The sequence below is a fragment of the Cibotium barometz genome, chromosome 26 (assembly GCF_041138505.1).
Source record: "Cibotium barometz isolate CiBa-2024 chromosome 26, ASM4113850v1, whole genome shotgun sequence".
Classification (NCBI taxonomy): Eukaryota; Viridiplantae; Streptophyta; class Polypodiopsida; order Cyatheales; family Cibotiaceae; genus Cibotium; species Cibotium barometz.
The window spans coordinates 21,434,902-21,451,352 of record NC_141071.1 but is presented as its reverse complement, the minus strand read 5'-3'; the positions used below and the strand labels follow the sequence as shown (position 1 = coordinate 21,451,352).

General features: G+C 39.7%; 1 protein-coding gene across 2 annotated transcripts; it reads left to right on the top strand.

Moving 5' to 3' along the window:
• Window positions 1-3,785: 3,785 nt before the first annotated feature.
• Window positions 3,786-5,907, top strand: LOC147623763 (arabinosyltransferase RRA2-like). Of its 2 annotated transcripts, none has more exons than XM_086820375.1 (2): window positions 3,786-4,135; window positions 4,600-5,907. In XM_086820375.1, the coding sequence occupies exons 1-2, from the start codon at window positions 3,950-3,952 to the stop codon at window positions 5,683-5,685; spliced, it is 1,272 nt and encodes a 423-aa protein (XP_086676501.1). In that variant the 5' UTR covers window positions 3,786-3,949; the 3' UTR covers window positions 5,686-5,907. The 2 variants fall into 2 exon arrangements, with proteins under 2 accessions (XP_086676501.1, XP_086676502.1); XM_086820376.1 differs by lacking the exon at window positions 3,786-4,135 and adding an exon at window positions 4,324-4,402.
• The last annotated feature ends 10,544 nt before the right edge of the window (window positions 5,908-16,451 follow it).

Sequence of the window (16,451 nt, the reverse complement as noted above, 5' to 3'; positions counted from 1 at the left end):
CGGATTAGTTTAACTAGTTAAGACTTTGACTCGTTAGATTAATTCCCCCGTTTTGAAGATTTTCCCATGGCGGAATCACCTGTGCCTTCCGGGCGAGGGAAGTTTTCCGGGCTCGATTTCGGAGGAACCACCGGGCTAGTCTCTTGTCCGGACATCTCCAGGCGAGGCCCCAAGTGTGGATCCCCGCCCCGCACGAGAGGCTAACGCTGCTTTCGCCACCAACGCCCGCACCACGGAGGGGGCAGAGGTCTCACACACACACACAGAGGGCTTGCCAAATTAAAATAGCTCATGTGTTGTACATGAATTAGTCATCATGGACAACAACACATTGAAAATCATGCCAAAGCAAGGTCACAATTATCTACATTTTGGGTGAAAATCTTTGTATTGACACATTTTATGATTCACAAATTTATATGCAATCTCATAACTAGTTCAAGAGCTTCTTTGTAATGCTTTTAAGTTCGAAGCTATCTTTAGAACATAAATTTTAGTGTCAAATCTGGTATGCTTATACTTGGTGGAGCCAAAAGATTGTGATGGAAATCCCATTCTTGTGTTTTAAGATTTTATCTTTGCTCAGTTGAAATTTTTATGGCCTGCATATTAATAAGTGAAAGTGTTATACATGGCTTATGACATGCATGTCTTAAGTTTTTAGCGCAGCTTGTAGTTTTTTGTCAAATTTTATGCATCATGTCAAATGATTTAAGAGAATTTGTTCATGTTATAATTCCCATGAATCACCACTATAATGTTTAAGTTTATAATATTGATATTTCTTCATAATGCATTTATATTTTATTCAAAAAAATATGATATGGGATTCACTTTGCTATCATTTAAAGGCATTTTCGCAAACACACACCCGTGCATGTAGAGAGAGAGAGAGAGAGAGAGAGAGAGAGAGAGAGAGATAGAGAGAGGTATTAACGTCAGTAGAATGCAACACGAGGGCATATACAACCAATGGTGGGACTTGAACTCGGTTGGATCATGGCCTTTATAAGGGCCCTCGCACTAGCCAATATGCCCCACTTGTGGGTGGCAGAAAGTTAGTGCGAGGGTCCTCTTTTATAACGCACACACACTATGAGAGAGAGAGAGAGAGAGAGAGAGAGAGAGAGAGAGAGAGAGAGAGAGAGAGATTGCTAGATTGAAACACCTTGTTATTGTACATGAATTAGTCATCATTGACAAGAACACATGGGAAATCACGCCAAGCAATGCCACAATTGTCTAGATTTTTGGGTGAAAAGCTTTGCATCTACACATTTTATGATGATATACAAATTTATCTACAATCTTGTAGCTAGTGTGGGAGCTTCTTTGTAATGCTTTTAAGTTCTAAACTCTCTTTAGAACATAAACTTAAGTGTCCAATGCTTATACTTGATGGATCCAAAAGATAATGCTAGAAATCCCATTCTTATGTTTTAAGATTTTATCTTCGCTCAATTGAAATTTTTATGGCCTATATGTTAATAAGAGAAAGCTTTATACATGGCTTATGACATGCATGTAGAGAGAGAGAGAGAGAGAGAGAGAGAGAGAGAGAGAGCTCACCGAATTAAAACACCCTATTAGTGTATATGAATTAGTCATCCATCACAACACATTGCAAATGACACCAAGAAAGGCCACAACTATCTACATTTTTTTTAGTGTATATGAATTAGTCATCCATCACATTGCAAATGACACCAAGAAAGGCCACAACTATCTACATTTTTTTTAGTGAAAAGCTTTACATCGGCAAATTTTATGATGCACAAATTTAGCTACAATCTCATAACTAGGGTGGGAGCTTCATTGTAATGCTTTTAAGTTCTAAACTCTCTTTAGAACATAAACTTAAGTGTCTAATGTAGTATGCTTATACTTGCTGGAGCCAAAAGATTGTGTTAGAAACCCTATTCTTATGTTTTAAGATTTTATCATTGTATAATTGAAAATTTTTATGACCTACATGTTAACAAGTGAAAGCTTTATACATGGCTTATGACATGCATGTCCTGAGAGAGAGAGAGAGAGAGAGAGAGAGAGAGAGAGAGAGAGATTGCCAAATTAAAACACCTCATTGATGTACATGAATTAGTTATCATGGATAACACACTGGAAAATCATGCCAAGCAAGGCAACAATTGTTTACATTTTTGGTTGAAAAGCTTGCATTGGCACATTTTATGATGCACAAATTTAGCTACAATCTCATAATTAGTGTGGAAGCTTCTTTCTAATCCTTTTAAGTTCTAAACTCTCTTTACAACGTAAACTTAAGTGTCCTATCTATTACGCTTATACTTGGTGGAGCTAATAGATTGTGTTGGAAACCCCATTCTTGAGTTATAAGATTTTATCTTTGTTTAATTGAAATTTTTTATGGTCTACATGTTAACAACAAGTGAAAGCTTTATACATGGCTCATGACATGCATATCCAAAGTTTTTAGTATAATTTGTAGTTTTTCCAAATTTTATGCATCATGTCAAATGATTAAAGAGAATTTAGCCATATAATAATTCCCATGAATCCTAATATTGCCAATTTGATGCTTAAGTTTCCTAATATTCACGTAATAATTCCCATGAATCCTAATATAGCTTTGACATTTTCTACAAATGTATTTATTTGTATTCTTCTAAAAAATATGATGATGGCTAGACCTTTTTATGTGAAGGCAAACAAGATGCTCCGTCATACATTATCTTCAATATATCTCAAAGCCTATAAAATAAGTCGGTTGATAAATCTTTCATATTATGGTACTATGTCTTGTCAACAAATGTTAAACTCGTCTCTTTTTATACTCCCATAGAGCTATGGCAATGATACCCTCCTCTCTTGCCTTGTCATCCTTTCAATAGATTTCCCATCATTTAAAACAAAATACTTACAAGTGTTTATCTAAAACTGTTACTTTGTGTAGGAATAAGTGATTATGTCAAAGCACTCATGTAATATTTGGGAACAATATGTCATTTTCTTTATACCTTTCTACACCAAAATTCACACATGCATGCACGCACAAATATACATGCATGCACGTCCTGTTTGCACACATGCATGCACGCACAAAATTCACACATGCATGCATGTCGTGTTTGTACGTGTGTGCATACACATGTGTACAAATTGCTTTCAAGAAAGGTCCCCAACTCTCGAGCACTTGCACATACTCACTCTCGAGCACTTACATCGAGAATTCACCACCATCACTTCATACAATCTCATATCAACTTTTGTGCAATAGCATACAACATAACATAGTAAAAAGGAATGGTAACAAGGATGATTTTTGATGGGCTTGGTCACCCTTCAAATTGACACTAGAAAGAATACACGTTTTTCACGATTTACCTTATTTTTTGACAGTCACTCAAAATAAGTGGTTGTATTTTATGGCCAAATACCCAAAAACGAGCATCAGGCCCCAACCTTGAATGTTAGTGTGTATTTATGGTCGATGAAATTTATAATTCAGTTGAAATTTCGAGTCACTCAAAATAAGTGGCTGTATGTTATGGCCAAAATACCCAAAAACGAGCATCAGGCCCCAACCTTGAATGTTAGTTTGTATTTATGGTCGATGAAATTTATAATTCGGTTGAAATTTGACATAGCTTTTATGTTTTATGGACAAAAATTGCACATTTACGTTATAAACCTGATTTCCGACATTTGTCTAATTTGAGTGCACGATTTACCATCATTTTGACTTTTTTTCGAACAGTGGTTTCTTACTGAAAACTATAAAGTGCCGGGAGACCGATACGCTTTGTTTCCCTCTCCTTTCTTTCGAGTCGTTACCTTTTCTTCGTGTGTGCACAGAACCATGGCTGTGGCGCCTCATTCTCTTGCAGCTTGGTCTTTATGGCTACGGCGCGTCCTTCTCTAACAGCTTGATCTTTCCTTTTTAGCCGACAGCTCTTCTGGGAAGCGGGCCATGGGCAGAAGGGCGGATGGCGGTGGTGGAGGGCGGGGGGCAGGCAGTGGATCTGCGGTGCGAGACGCCAGCAAGGTGGGCGTGGCGGTAGCGCTGGGCATTCTGATGGGCATCATCTGGTCCGCCGTCTACCGCCCGGACGGCCTCTTCTCCTCATCCTCCTCTGGCTATGGTACCCAATCTTCGGTACCTCCCCAGATCTCTCTGTTTTCCTATTCTATTTCCTGGCTTTTGTTTTTTCGGGTCTTCTTTGGTGAATTTAGACGCCCGTAACTGTGTTCTGGTGGATTTTTCAGTCAATTTGAGATTGCATCATATGATTTTGTAGGGCTCACATTCTCTTCTCATCATCTAAATGTATGTTTTTTTTTCAGTGGGACGAGGTGTGTTGTGTCTGAGAGAGAGAGAGAGAGAGAGAGAGAGAGATAGAGAGAGAGATGCTCTCCAGCTATGGTGAGAGAGGAGTGTGTGTGTGTGTGTGTGAGAGAGAGAGAGAGAGAGAGAGAGAGAGAGTAGATGCTCTCAGCTATGGTAAGAGAGGGTGTGTGTGTGTGTGTTTGAGAGAGAGAGAGAGAGAAGCCGCTCTCAGCTATGTAAAAACCATGTTGGGTCCCTTTGTAAAATGTTTGTCTGTTACTATCTGTGTGCAGATGTCCTGTGTCTCCACCGACAAAATGCTCTCATTGAAAGCAGATCTTACCTCTTTAAGTGAAGAAAACACTATTCTCAAAGTAAACATCAAGCGCGCCAAGCAAGAAAGAGATGCAGCCCAGAAACAATTGCTCACTCTCGGCCCACCGACAAAGGCTGGGGCACTCGGGACAGTCAAAAGCTTGAGAACAAGCCCCTTGGTGCATCCTGATGAAACTGCCAATCCACAGCTAGCCAAGCTCTTAGCCAGAATAGCTCCAAATAGAGAACTCATAGTTGGGATCGCAAACAACAATGTCAGAGAGATGGTAAGAGTATGGTTTTCAAGCATCAAAAGAGCAGGCATCACCAATTACCTTCTTGTCTCTCTGGATGATGAGATTGCAGAGTTTTGCCGATCAAACCAAGTGCCGTTTTACCGAAGGGATGCCACCATATCAGCTGCTCAGAAAGGAACTGGGAATAACCATGCCATCTCGGGCCTTAAATTCCATCTCCTGAGAGAGTTTCTGGTGCTGGGCTACAGTGTATTGCTCTCAGATGTTGATATTCTCTACTTTCAGAACCCTTTCTTGCACCTTTATAGAGATTGTGATGTAGAAGCGATGACTGATGGGTTCACGAATCAAACAGCTTATGGTTATGATGATGTGAAAGATGATCCAAAAATGGGTTGGTCAAGGTATGCCCATACAATGAGGATTTGGGTGTTCAACTCAGGGTTCTTCTACATCAGACCGACTATTGCCTCGATTGAATTGCTCGATCGTGTGACCACCCGGCTCGCTAAAGAGAAAGCTTGGGACCAAGCAGTTTTCAATGAGGAACTCTTCTTCCCTTCTCACCCTGGCTATGAAGGGCTCCATGCCTCAACGAGAGTTATGGATTATTACCTCTTTATGAACAGTAAGGTCATGTTCACTCAAGTTAGGAACGACCCTATTTTTGACAAATTTTTACCAGTAGCCCTGCATGTGAACTACCATCCGGACAAGTTCGACCGGTTGTTGGCTCTTGTTGACTACTACATCAATGGAAAAAAGGATGCATTGAAGAGATTTCCTGATGGATCAGAGTGGAGGTGAGCAAGGAGATACCACATTTTGTTGTTAGTGCTTTTGACTCAAGCAGGCATGGGTATAACAGTCCATTGGTTTCAACAATAGCTGGGAAAATTTTGTTTTTTGATTAGTGAACTGTTCAAAAGGTGATCTTAAGAGAATTTAATCTTGAAGGTGAACGATGCACTCTTAAGAGAATTTAAGGCAGTTTTGCAACCCAATTTGATAAGGTGGCATTTGCCTAAATAGTTCTGAAGTTTCATCTTTGCATTCATGGGTTCATAAACTCATTTTTGGATTCATGCTTGTACTTGGCAATCATTCGTGCGTTGTCGATTATGGATGTGGGATGTGGTCAGGGCCATCATTAATGTGTGTGTGTGTGTGGAGGCAGGGGGAGGGTGGGTGAAGCCAAAAGAGAACAACAAAATGCATTCTGGGTGGAGAACTTTCATCTTCTTGGTGTTTTGGGAAATTTGTTTGGCAGGATTGTCCACTTAATGCATTATTGTATGCCATCGCGCGACTCACCCAATGCTCCTTTATATGAAAAATTTGAAACAAGATGGGCAGCTACATGTCCTCTCCATGGTGGATGCATCGCGCACAATTTGTGACGCAAGCATATGCTGATAACTCTTTCTTTTTTTCCAAGAATACAAAGGTTGATGTAAGGACTCTCATGAAAGCACTATCCCTCTATGGTTTGGTTGTACGATTACATGTGAATTTTTAAAATCAAAGTTGCTTTTTTGTAAAATTATGATTACGTCAAATCTTGCCACCAAATGAGATAGTCAGGCATTTGGGTTATCCTATTGGTTGGGAGTTGTCTTTGAATGATAAGACTCAAAGGGTGATGGGAAAATTGCACTCTAAAATAAAATATTAGAAATTATCTACATGGTCTTTATATGTGATTGCGCATAGTACATTCAATAATAGTGGCATATGTCTAGTTTTATTTTCCACTGCTATCTTGGTCATGCAAACAAATTGACAATTTCATAATTAAAGTAATGGAAAGCTTATGGAAACCAAAGCAGATAGAAAAGGGGTACGTTTGGTAAGGCAAGAGCTTATATATTTGCTTAAAATGCATGGTGGGCTCAATGATCTTAATATTCCTTATCATATAGTGGCAAGGAAGGCTACTCTTCTATCTATACCTATAGATCAAGTCAAGCCATGCACATGCAAGTTGGGAGCTATGTGGACTAACATGCGAACATATGCATATAGACATTGGATTATTAATTATGATGATATAGTCTTTGGATATTTGCATGGTTGTATTCCAGGCTCTCCATATTTGACTGCTCCCATTCGAGATTGGCAAGCTATACTATGTCATTTACAATGGTTTGGTAGGCCTCTAAATTGAGGTAACTCAATCTTATTGTAGAGTATTCATTGGAGTAGGGTATTTGATTGACCACTTGCTTTGTCTCAACCAAGGAAGGTATACAATCTGTCTACATTGGGGATTCGTCACATACGTGACATCGTGGATGAAAATGGTTATGTTTTCACTTTTCCAAGTGTAGTTAGACAATGTAATTTGGCGATGCATCACAAGCCAATTCGAAGAGTCGTTTTGGAAATGATGTAGCCGTTTCAACCAGTTCCAATGCTTGAGGAATCAGAGAGACTTCAAGATTGGTGTTTTGATAGGCAGCTTCCGGGATATACTCCTATGCCTTCTACCCAATTGTCTATAGCCAAGGCTTATATGCTACTCTTACCGCTTCCATGGATTGAGAATCATGCAAATCGTCTTCGGCATATGTCAAAATATCTTGTTTGGTGAAAACTATATTGAAAAGAATTTGGAAGAGTGGATTGCTTCTCAAGCAAATACTGTTTCTATGGAAATGTCTAGTTGGGGTATTCCCAATTGGATCTCTTTTGGCATGAAGACATATTGCCACTGCATCCTGTAGGTGGTGCTCCCGTCTTACAGAGACAATGGCTCACCTTCTTTGGTATTGCTCTCACTCTCGGGATTTTCTTGATGATTTGTTTGGACACCTCTAGGCTCATTTTCTTGGGAGGCATTTTCGACGATGTTCTGGCTTTTTGGTTGCCTTTCTCCTTCGCTACCAAATTATACAGACTACCTTGATTGGACTAGATTATTCTTGGCATTGTGGACTATCTACCATGCTCGAAATCAGTTGCTCTTCTTTGGAGATTATGTTCAGCTCTTTGCTTACTTCCGGAGAGCCCTTTTACAATCCCTCCGAGATTCTCATGAAATTGGAGGCCTTTCCTTCCAGCAACCACTGTTTTTAAACTGAGGAGTAGCTGCCCCACATTGGGATAGCTATGATGTATATTTCTTTTCCCTAATGAGACAGTGGTTTCACTAAAAAAGTGTGTGCTGTGTGTGTGTGTGTGTGTGTGGAGGCCCAATGTCCATTAACCTACCCATTTTCGTGTTCATATCTTTGTACTTGGAAAATCATTTATACTCTTGTTGGTTAAGAAGGCTGTTGATGATGATTAGCTTCTAGTGTGTGTGTGATGTATATTTAGAAGATAAATAGTAAGTACCCAACTATAATTTTAAATTACCCTCATGTGTTGATGGTATGGTACCCTTGTGGTGGCTAAATATGGGCCCTAAATCTTCTTTTTCATATTAATTAATTAACATGAGTGAATCGACATTAGCAAACATGGGGATCCAACCTTGGCATAGGAAGTATAACCAAAAACAAATCCAAGCTTAGCGAAGGGAATATAACCCAAAAAAAGAACGAAATAGTAATGTCAAGATTTTTAGAGAAGTTTTTGTTGATAACCATTTTTAAAGCAGGACAAGTATACGACCATTATCCTATATGTGGATGACATGGGGAACCATGAAGAGAAGATCCGGCAAAGATAGAAGTTGTTGAGTTCAGAGTTTGAAATGACAGACCTTGAGCTTATGCATTTCTATTTGGGGATTGGAGTTTTGACAAGAGTCAGATAGAATCTTTATTTCTCAACAAAATTATGAATGAGAAATTCTAAAGGCATTTGGCATGGCTAAGTGCAAGTTAGTGGTGGTTATTCCCATGGAGGTTTATGCAAAGCTTCCTATGGAAGATACTTTTTTGCTTGTGGATATGGAGTACAAGAAGAAGTTGGTGGAGAGTTTGATCTTTCTATGCAATACATGACATGACATTAGTTTTGCAGTTAGTGTCCTTAGTAGGTTCTCAAATCAACTCGAGAAAACCACAAGAAGGCAGGGATGCAGATGTTAAAGTATATCCATTGGGTATGACATGACCTACAAATCGGGCAATTTCTTGAATGGATTTTGTGACTCAGATAGCAAAAAAAATGTTTTTGGTTATTGAGTGTAGAATTACATCTTTGATTAGCAACAAGAAGCAGCCCTACAGTGGCACTTTCTTCTATAAAGGCTGAGGTAGCATGCTTTTCTTCATGTGAAGCAACTTGGTTGAGAAGGATCTTTATAGACATGGGTGTTACTCAAAAGGCAGCGATAATCTTGGTGTGCTACAATCACAGTTTCATGGCGATTGCCAAGAACTCGATATTTCATGCTCACATATGAAGCATATTGAGATACAATATCATTATGTACATGAGCTTATCATGGATAGAGAGGCAGAGCTTGTTTATTGTCCAACAACAAAGAATTGTGAAGATATGTTCATAAAGGCTCTTGAGAGAGATTTGCTAGAGCACCATCTTTATCAACTTGGCGTTGGACCAAAGAGATAGTTTACCTAAGGGGAGATGTAGGAAAAGCATTTTCTCAATGCTCCACCATCGTGTTGTTATTAGGGGTGAGAGATGTGCTCCCCCTACATAAGGAGTAGTCATTGTGGTGGAGCACGTGGGCACCCGATAGTTCCCAGTTTAGACACTGGGTATAGTGGCCAAATAGATAGGAGATGGCTTATATAGACTTGGCTCTTTGCTACCAAGTAGGATGCATTCTTATGCAAATTATGTGGCCGTATGAGTGAGTGTTGAACAACAAATCATCTCAAGTTACAAAGCTCCTTTGAGGGTCTAGACAGTCTTACATGGCTATGGGAGTTGCTCTTAGTCTGTATTGTATTCTAATACGGTCCCATTCATATGATATGGTTGGTCGGCCATTTTGGATCACGTCATGGTTGGCCACCAACATGGCTGACCTACGTCCATGCCGACCCAAGATACTCTCTATAGACTAGTTTGGTAGCCTTAATTTATCATCAAGTTCATTATGTTCAAGCACTCTTGTAAGCTAGACACCCTCTTTGTCTAGAGTTTGTCTTGATCACCATTATAACTCCTTAATCAGAATACATATCTGGGTGACTGCCATCACTTTGTAATCAAAGTATATTGTTGACTCTCTCTAATACAATTCAGTGCTTTGTATTGTGTTGATCTTGCTTTCGCTATTGTGTATCCTTACATAATTTAGCAAGATTTAATCAAATTATTGTACTTTCTCTATTGTGTATTCTTACATAATTTAGCAATATTTAATCAAATTATTAAAAAATAAAAACATCTCATACTTGGCTCAGTTGACTCATAGACTAAGATACATCTATATAGATTAATAATGCACCAGTTGAGAAAGTACACATCTCACAAAAAACTTGGAAAATCATATATACATCTAGATAAAGTAACAATCTACCATAGTTGAAAAATCATAAATACATCTATATAGAGTAATAATGCACTAGTTGAGAAAGTACATGACTCACAAACTTGGAAAATCATAGATACATCTAGATAGAGTAACAATGTACCATAGTTGAAAAATCATATAGAGTAACAATGCTCCACAGTTGAAAAAGTACATGTAACCCCGCTCAAGCTAATGTGATTCTATCCATGTGAACTCTAGAGCTAGAGTAATTCAACTAGTACTAAACAACCTCTCATATATATAAAAGCTTATTCCTAAATACCAAATGTCCATCTCAATGACTCTAAGGCCTAATTCCACATGTGAACCTACAATGTGCTAGAAAGGATGCTTTGTTATATGCTCAATCTATGTATACATAGAGGAGAAACCCAACAACAATTGAATTGAATGGAGTTTACAAATGGAAAAGCCTATGTGAGAGTCTAAGTTTTCCTTTGGAAAATTATGATGGGGTAGGCAACTTGGGTTATAGGTGAAGGTCAAACAAGGAGGACTAAGATCTATATTGTCTCAAGTGAGTAGGTGGGCCATGACTATATAGGGAGCTAGAATTGATTAGTCTCATTGGCTCTTGGACACTATATTGGGAATTCTTAGGTTTTACCATCTTGTGGGAGATTTGATGTGTAATAAGCCTAATGTAGAGTCAATTTTTAGTCCACTAATCGCAACTCTTCTAGCTATTCTCACTATAGGGTACATGTAGTGCATTATTAATATCTATGTTTCTTCACCAAAAATGCATTATTATATGTTAGTGTAGTGTGAATATGGATTTATTGTAAGAGAATACAACTTGCACAATATGAAGTGAGACATTTCACAACACAAAACTTTAAAACTCAAACTGCACAATAACACAGAGATAGACAAGAATATTGCATTATTGAAGTGCTACCATAGTAGATGGAAAATCCCCACACTTGTGTGAACTTCAATGGTGATTGATCTGGAACAGCTAAGATGAAGGCTGTATGCTAGTAGATTCTAGGGAGGAGTAAACTTATAGTGTGGTGAATGGCCGTGTATCTATATAGACATGTATATGATGCAGAGCAGTAACTGATATGACCACACAGGTCTGCAGTCATAGTCGGTGCCACTGTCCGCACGGGAGACTCGACCCACAAAGATACACTAGTAACTATGTTGCAGTTTCCCCACCTTCCACACGACCATCTAGACTCATGTTGGGCCCCATTTGGGGAATGCAATGTTAGGAAGGGTGTCCAAGAGTAACGTCTACTTACTCCATGTGTGGACCATTATGAGATGATGATCTAGTGTAGCATGTAGCCTATTTGGCAATGTGTCAAATCTAATCCAAGTCATCTCTAAACCATCTAGCTTAATAGACCACCTTCTCATGTGAATATGGGGATGTCGGGCGTCGGGCTGTTCAACCATAATGGCTACTCATAATAATGGGGGTCGTACAAACATGAGCTAGCTGGTGCCTAGATAATAACACCCCCCCTCAAGGTGAACTACCTTTGTGGTCCGATGCGCCGAGTCGATGAAGATGACACGCTTTATCTGATCCCTACTAAGAGCCTTTGTGAAGATGTCTACACAGTTCTCTCTCATCGACTCTCATCGAGTAGTAGATCCCACTTGGCCTCCCTAAACATGATGAGCTCATGCATGAAATGATAATGAATCTCAATGTGTTTTGTGTAAGCATAAAACATATAGGATTCTGGATAATGGTGCAACTTTGGTTGTCACATTGAGGCATTATAGGTTGCTCCTGCACCACTCCCATATCCTGTAAAATTCTCCTCAGCCACACTGCTTCTTCCAAAGCATGCAGCTTTATCCTCAGCTACTCAACCTCTATCAATGAGAGTGCATCAGTGGGTTATTTCTTATTGATCCAAGAAATGCATCCCAAACTAAGAGAAAAACAATACCCATTTACTAAGCACTTGGTGTCAGAGTCACCCGCCCAATCTGAGTCACAAAAGCCACTGAGGGGCTTGCCCATAGCATAGGTGATGTCATACTCCTGATTACCTTGGATGTATCGCAACACTTATATACATATGCTTTCCAATTATTCTCTTGAGGCTTATTGGAGAACTTGCTTAAAACAACAACATCAAAACTAATGTATGGTCTATTATTACACAAGAAGATAAGAGTACCAACCAATTTCTTGTATAAGGTCTCATCCACAAGGTCCGAGGTGTCTTTGATTGATAACTTCAGATCAACCTCCATTGGAATGCCAATTGCCTTACATTTAGTCATGCCAAATGCCTTGAGTATCTCACTTGCATATTTCTACTAAGAGATGAAAATGTTATCTGTCTTCTACCAGACCTCAATCCCCAAATAATAATGCACGAGCCCCAAGATCTATCAATGTAAAATGTGCTTAGAATTTGCACTAAGCATCGATTGTGTTGGCGAGAGATCTTTTTTTGGTGGCGATCTCCTATTAAGATGAGGTCACCTACATAGAAAACAATGACCATATACTTCCCTTGCTCACAAAAGACATATAAAGTTACATTTGAAGGGTTACGTAAGAGACCAATGCTCAAAAAGTTGCATCCCCTATTAAGATGAGGTCACCTACATAGAAAACAATGACCATATACTTCCCTTGCTCACAAAAGACATATAAAGTTGCATCTGAAGGGTTGCGTAAGAGACCAATGCTCAAAAAGTAAGCATCAATCCTTTGGTACCATGGTTGTGGGGCATGTTTTGGCTCATAGAGTGCCTTCTATAACCTATAAACTTTTCTTTTGGAATTAGGAACTACGAACCCAGGTTGTTGTTCCATGTTTACCTCCTCCTTGTTGATGTTCCCATTTTGAGGAGGATAGCAAATTTTACATCCATTTAGAGAATAGGCCACCATCCCCCTTAAGCAGCCAATGTAAGAATGGTGGAGACTGTGGTAAACATGGCTATAGGAACATAAGTTTCGTGAAAGTCAATACCTTCAACTTGTGCAAAACCTTTGGCATGATCAGCCATGCCTTGTACTTTTTCAAAGTACCATCAAATCTATATTTTTGCTTTGTAAACCCACATAGTGTACGAATTACCTTATGACTTGGAGGACAATGTATAAGGTTGCAAGTGTGGTTTTTAAGGATGGAGTCATGTTCTTCTTGCATGGCCATCCACTTCAGATCCCCTTGTGCTTTAGCAAAGGCAATAGGCTCTTGAATCTTGAGAACCTTCTCTGTCATAAGAGAAAAATTCACAAGATTCTCCCAAGCCTTTCTTTGCTTCTCCTAACCTTAAGGATCTACAAACATCTTGAGGTACGTCTTGGCCAGATGTTTATAGGATAGAAAACTCAAGCCTTATAAGCTAGAGAGAAGGAGAATGCAAGGGTCATGTGCTGGTTTGCACCTCAAGCCACTCTTGGTAGAGTAACTCTCTCTTATGGAGAGAGTAGGGTCTATAAGAATATGGCACAGCGGAAAGAGATAGCAAGACAAAACACAATAGACAATGCAATAGATACACAATGGAGAGAATTTAAAATTTTGATTGTACCAAAGAGGTACAAGTGATGGTGTTGTCCACCCGTGCGCTCTCAAACAAGTAGAGCTTAGATGGCGATCTAGACAGACTCTCTGGATGGAGAATGTATGAAGTGTAGAAGAAGGAGGTGGATATTCATAAGCATTGGATACCTTAGCTCATGCAACCATGTCCATATATAGTACTGTAGGTGGTGTGGTAGACACATATACAACGAGGGTGGTTACACTGTATAGACACGGTCAAGCCCGCGTACCAAGAACGCGGCCCACTGACCATCGCCCACTAATGATGGACCTGGTATCCGAGGAAATATTCCTCGGAACCCAACTAACACTCGTACGAACCCCTGCTAACTATCATCAATGGCCACAATAATGACCCCATCGACGTCTAAGTCGGGGTTCCCAACACTAAAGACATATGCACCATGGCTACTCCTCATAATGGGGGCCTAACAAATGTGCATTATACATCAAAGTGAGATAGATGCTGAGAGGCGGGCATTGAGTGTATACTAACAGGGTGCTCAACCTTGCCTCCTTGTTGTCACCACCCACAAAGGAGCTTTGCAAATGGGTGGGGAGCAAAGAGAGAGAGAGAGAGCTATGGAAAGCTCAACCTCTACTTCGATGCCACAGTGAGTAAAGGCATGAGAGAGTAGACAAAAGAAGGAGAGAGGGAGAAGAGAGCTTACATAAACATCATCCCTCACTCACCCACACAAGCCCTAAGCAAGTATGCATAAACACCATCACTCACCCACACAATCTCTAAGTAAGCATGCAACAAAGAAGAAGAGAAAAGCATACAAGAAACTCAATTGCAAGAGCAAGAAGACAAACTAAATTGTGAGAATGAGATTATGTATTTTCTCATTAGTCAAGATGTCTTATATACAATACTTATTTGTATGATGCCCGACTGCCTAGCTAATGTTTAAGGGCCCAATAAGCTAGTCTAGGCTGATTTTCTAGCCTAAATATATATCACCAGCATTACACAAGTCATAAGCTAGTCTAGGCTAATTTCATAGCCTAAATGTATACTACCAACATTACACAAGTCATAAGTGTGGTGTTTGACTATCATTCAGCATTACACAAGTCATAAGCATGGTGTTTCAGCATTACACAAGTCATAAGCTCGGAGATTTCCCATAATCCTTTTACATAAAGTGCATTGCACGGTACAAAAGTATGGCTTGAAGAAGCTGCCACGCGTGGAGTAATGTTAGCCGATGTGGTTTAACATTCCTCTCTTCCTAATCACGGTTCAGTCCTTAGAGAATTGACGGTGAAGTTCCATGGAAGGTTCGTGGGAGAATCTTTTGAAGTTTTAGTAGAAATCAAAGCAAGACTTTGTGTAGTGGGTGATTCAATGGTGGTTTCTATGGAAGGAAGTTTCAAACATATCCTCGAGAGTGAGCATGCACCAACCTTACATCCACTATACTCGCTTGTAGTAGTCGAGTATTTAGGAAAGTGTGGGACCCTTTTGTTGTTGTTGAAGGCCATCTTTGTCAAGTGCATGCCAGTCTAGAAATTCCACCAAAAGTATAATGATGAGCTTAAAAAAGAAGGTGGTGGTGGCCACACAATATCTAGGATTGACGAGTCTATAAATTCCACTAAAAGTATAATGATGAGCCTGAAAAAGCAGATGGTGGCCACCATAGCTAGGTCTAGCACAGCATCGTAATCCTAGATGAAATTGCGCATTTTACAAAGTATCTATTCTTCATGGAGGACAAGGGGTGGTCGAGGCTAAGGTATCCATGACAGTTAAATTGCAGCTTGGTATTCTTGCACATTGTACGAAGTATCCATTCTTCATGGAGGACAAGGGGTGTTCGAGGCATGGGGAAGTTAAGCTGAAGCTTGGAATTCTTCTCACGAGGTGAACTGAGAACAATTGGTGATTGAGAATAGTCTTTTCCGATGATGGAACATAATCGTCGTAACCAATTGCTTATCAGGGTGGGGTTCAGGACTACTTTTATCGGTCTTGACCTCTTGCTCAAAAAGGTCCCAAGCCCATCTACGTTTTATTGGAAAGTAAAGTGAGCTGATCCTGAGATACCATGGGGTATAACAATACTGGGCTAATTCTTCTCCAGCGCCTCCTTATTAAAAAAGGTCCAAGGCCCATCTACATTCTATTGGAAAGTAAAGTGAGCTGATCCTGAGATACCATGGGGTATAACAATACTCCTTCCAACATCTGGCCTCCTTCAGAAGATACGAACGCTACCACACAAGTTGCTCGCCCAATAAGATCATGTGTGATTAGGGTTACACTAGTCTGTGGTCGCTTGTATCCTCCCCTGTCCTGCTTGTGATAAGATTATGATCACTACTGGAACTTCTGCTCCATATAAAACTTGATAAGGCTAATGTCAAGGTGATCAATGATCCTGTTAGTGTCTAGGGTAGGGTTTGGGAATTGCCTTTGGTCTAATATTTTGAGTTCTCAGTCAATATCTATCCTATCAAGAGGATCACGCCAGTTGAATGGGAAGTTAGAAGGGTGCATCTATTGTTCCTCGAGAGATGAGCAAGGGTTATGAGGATCTCGCCTTCTTCCAAAACCTATGAGT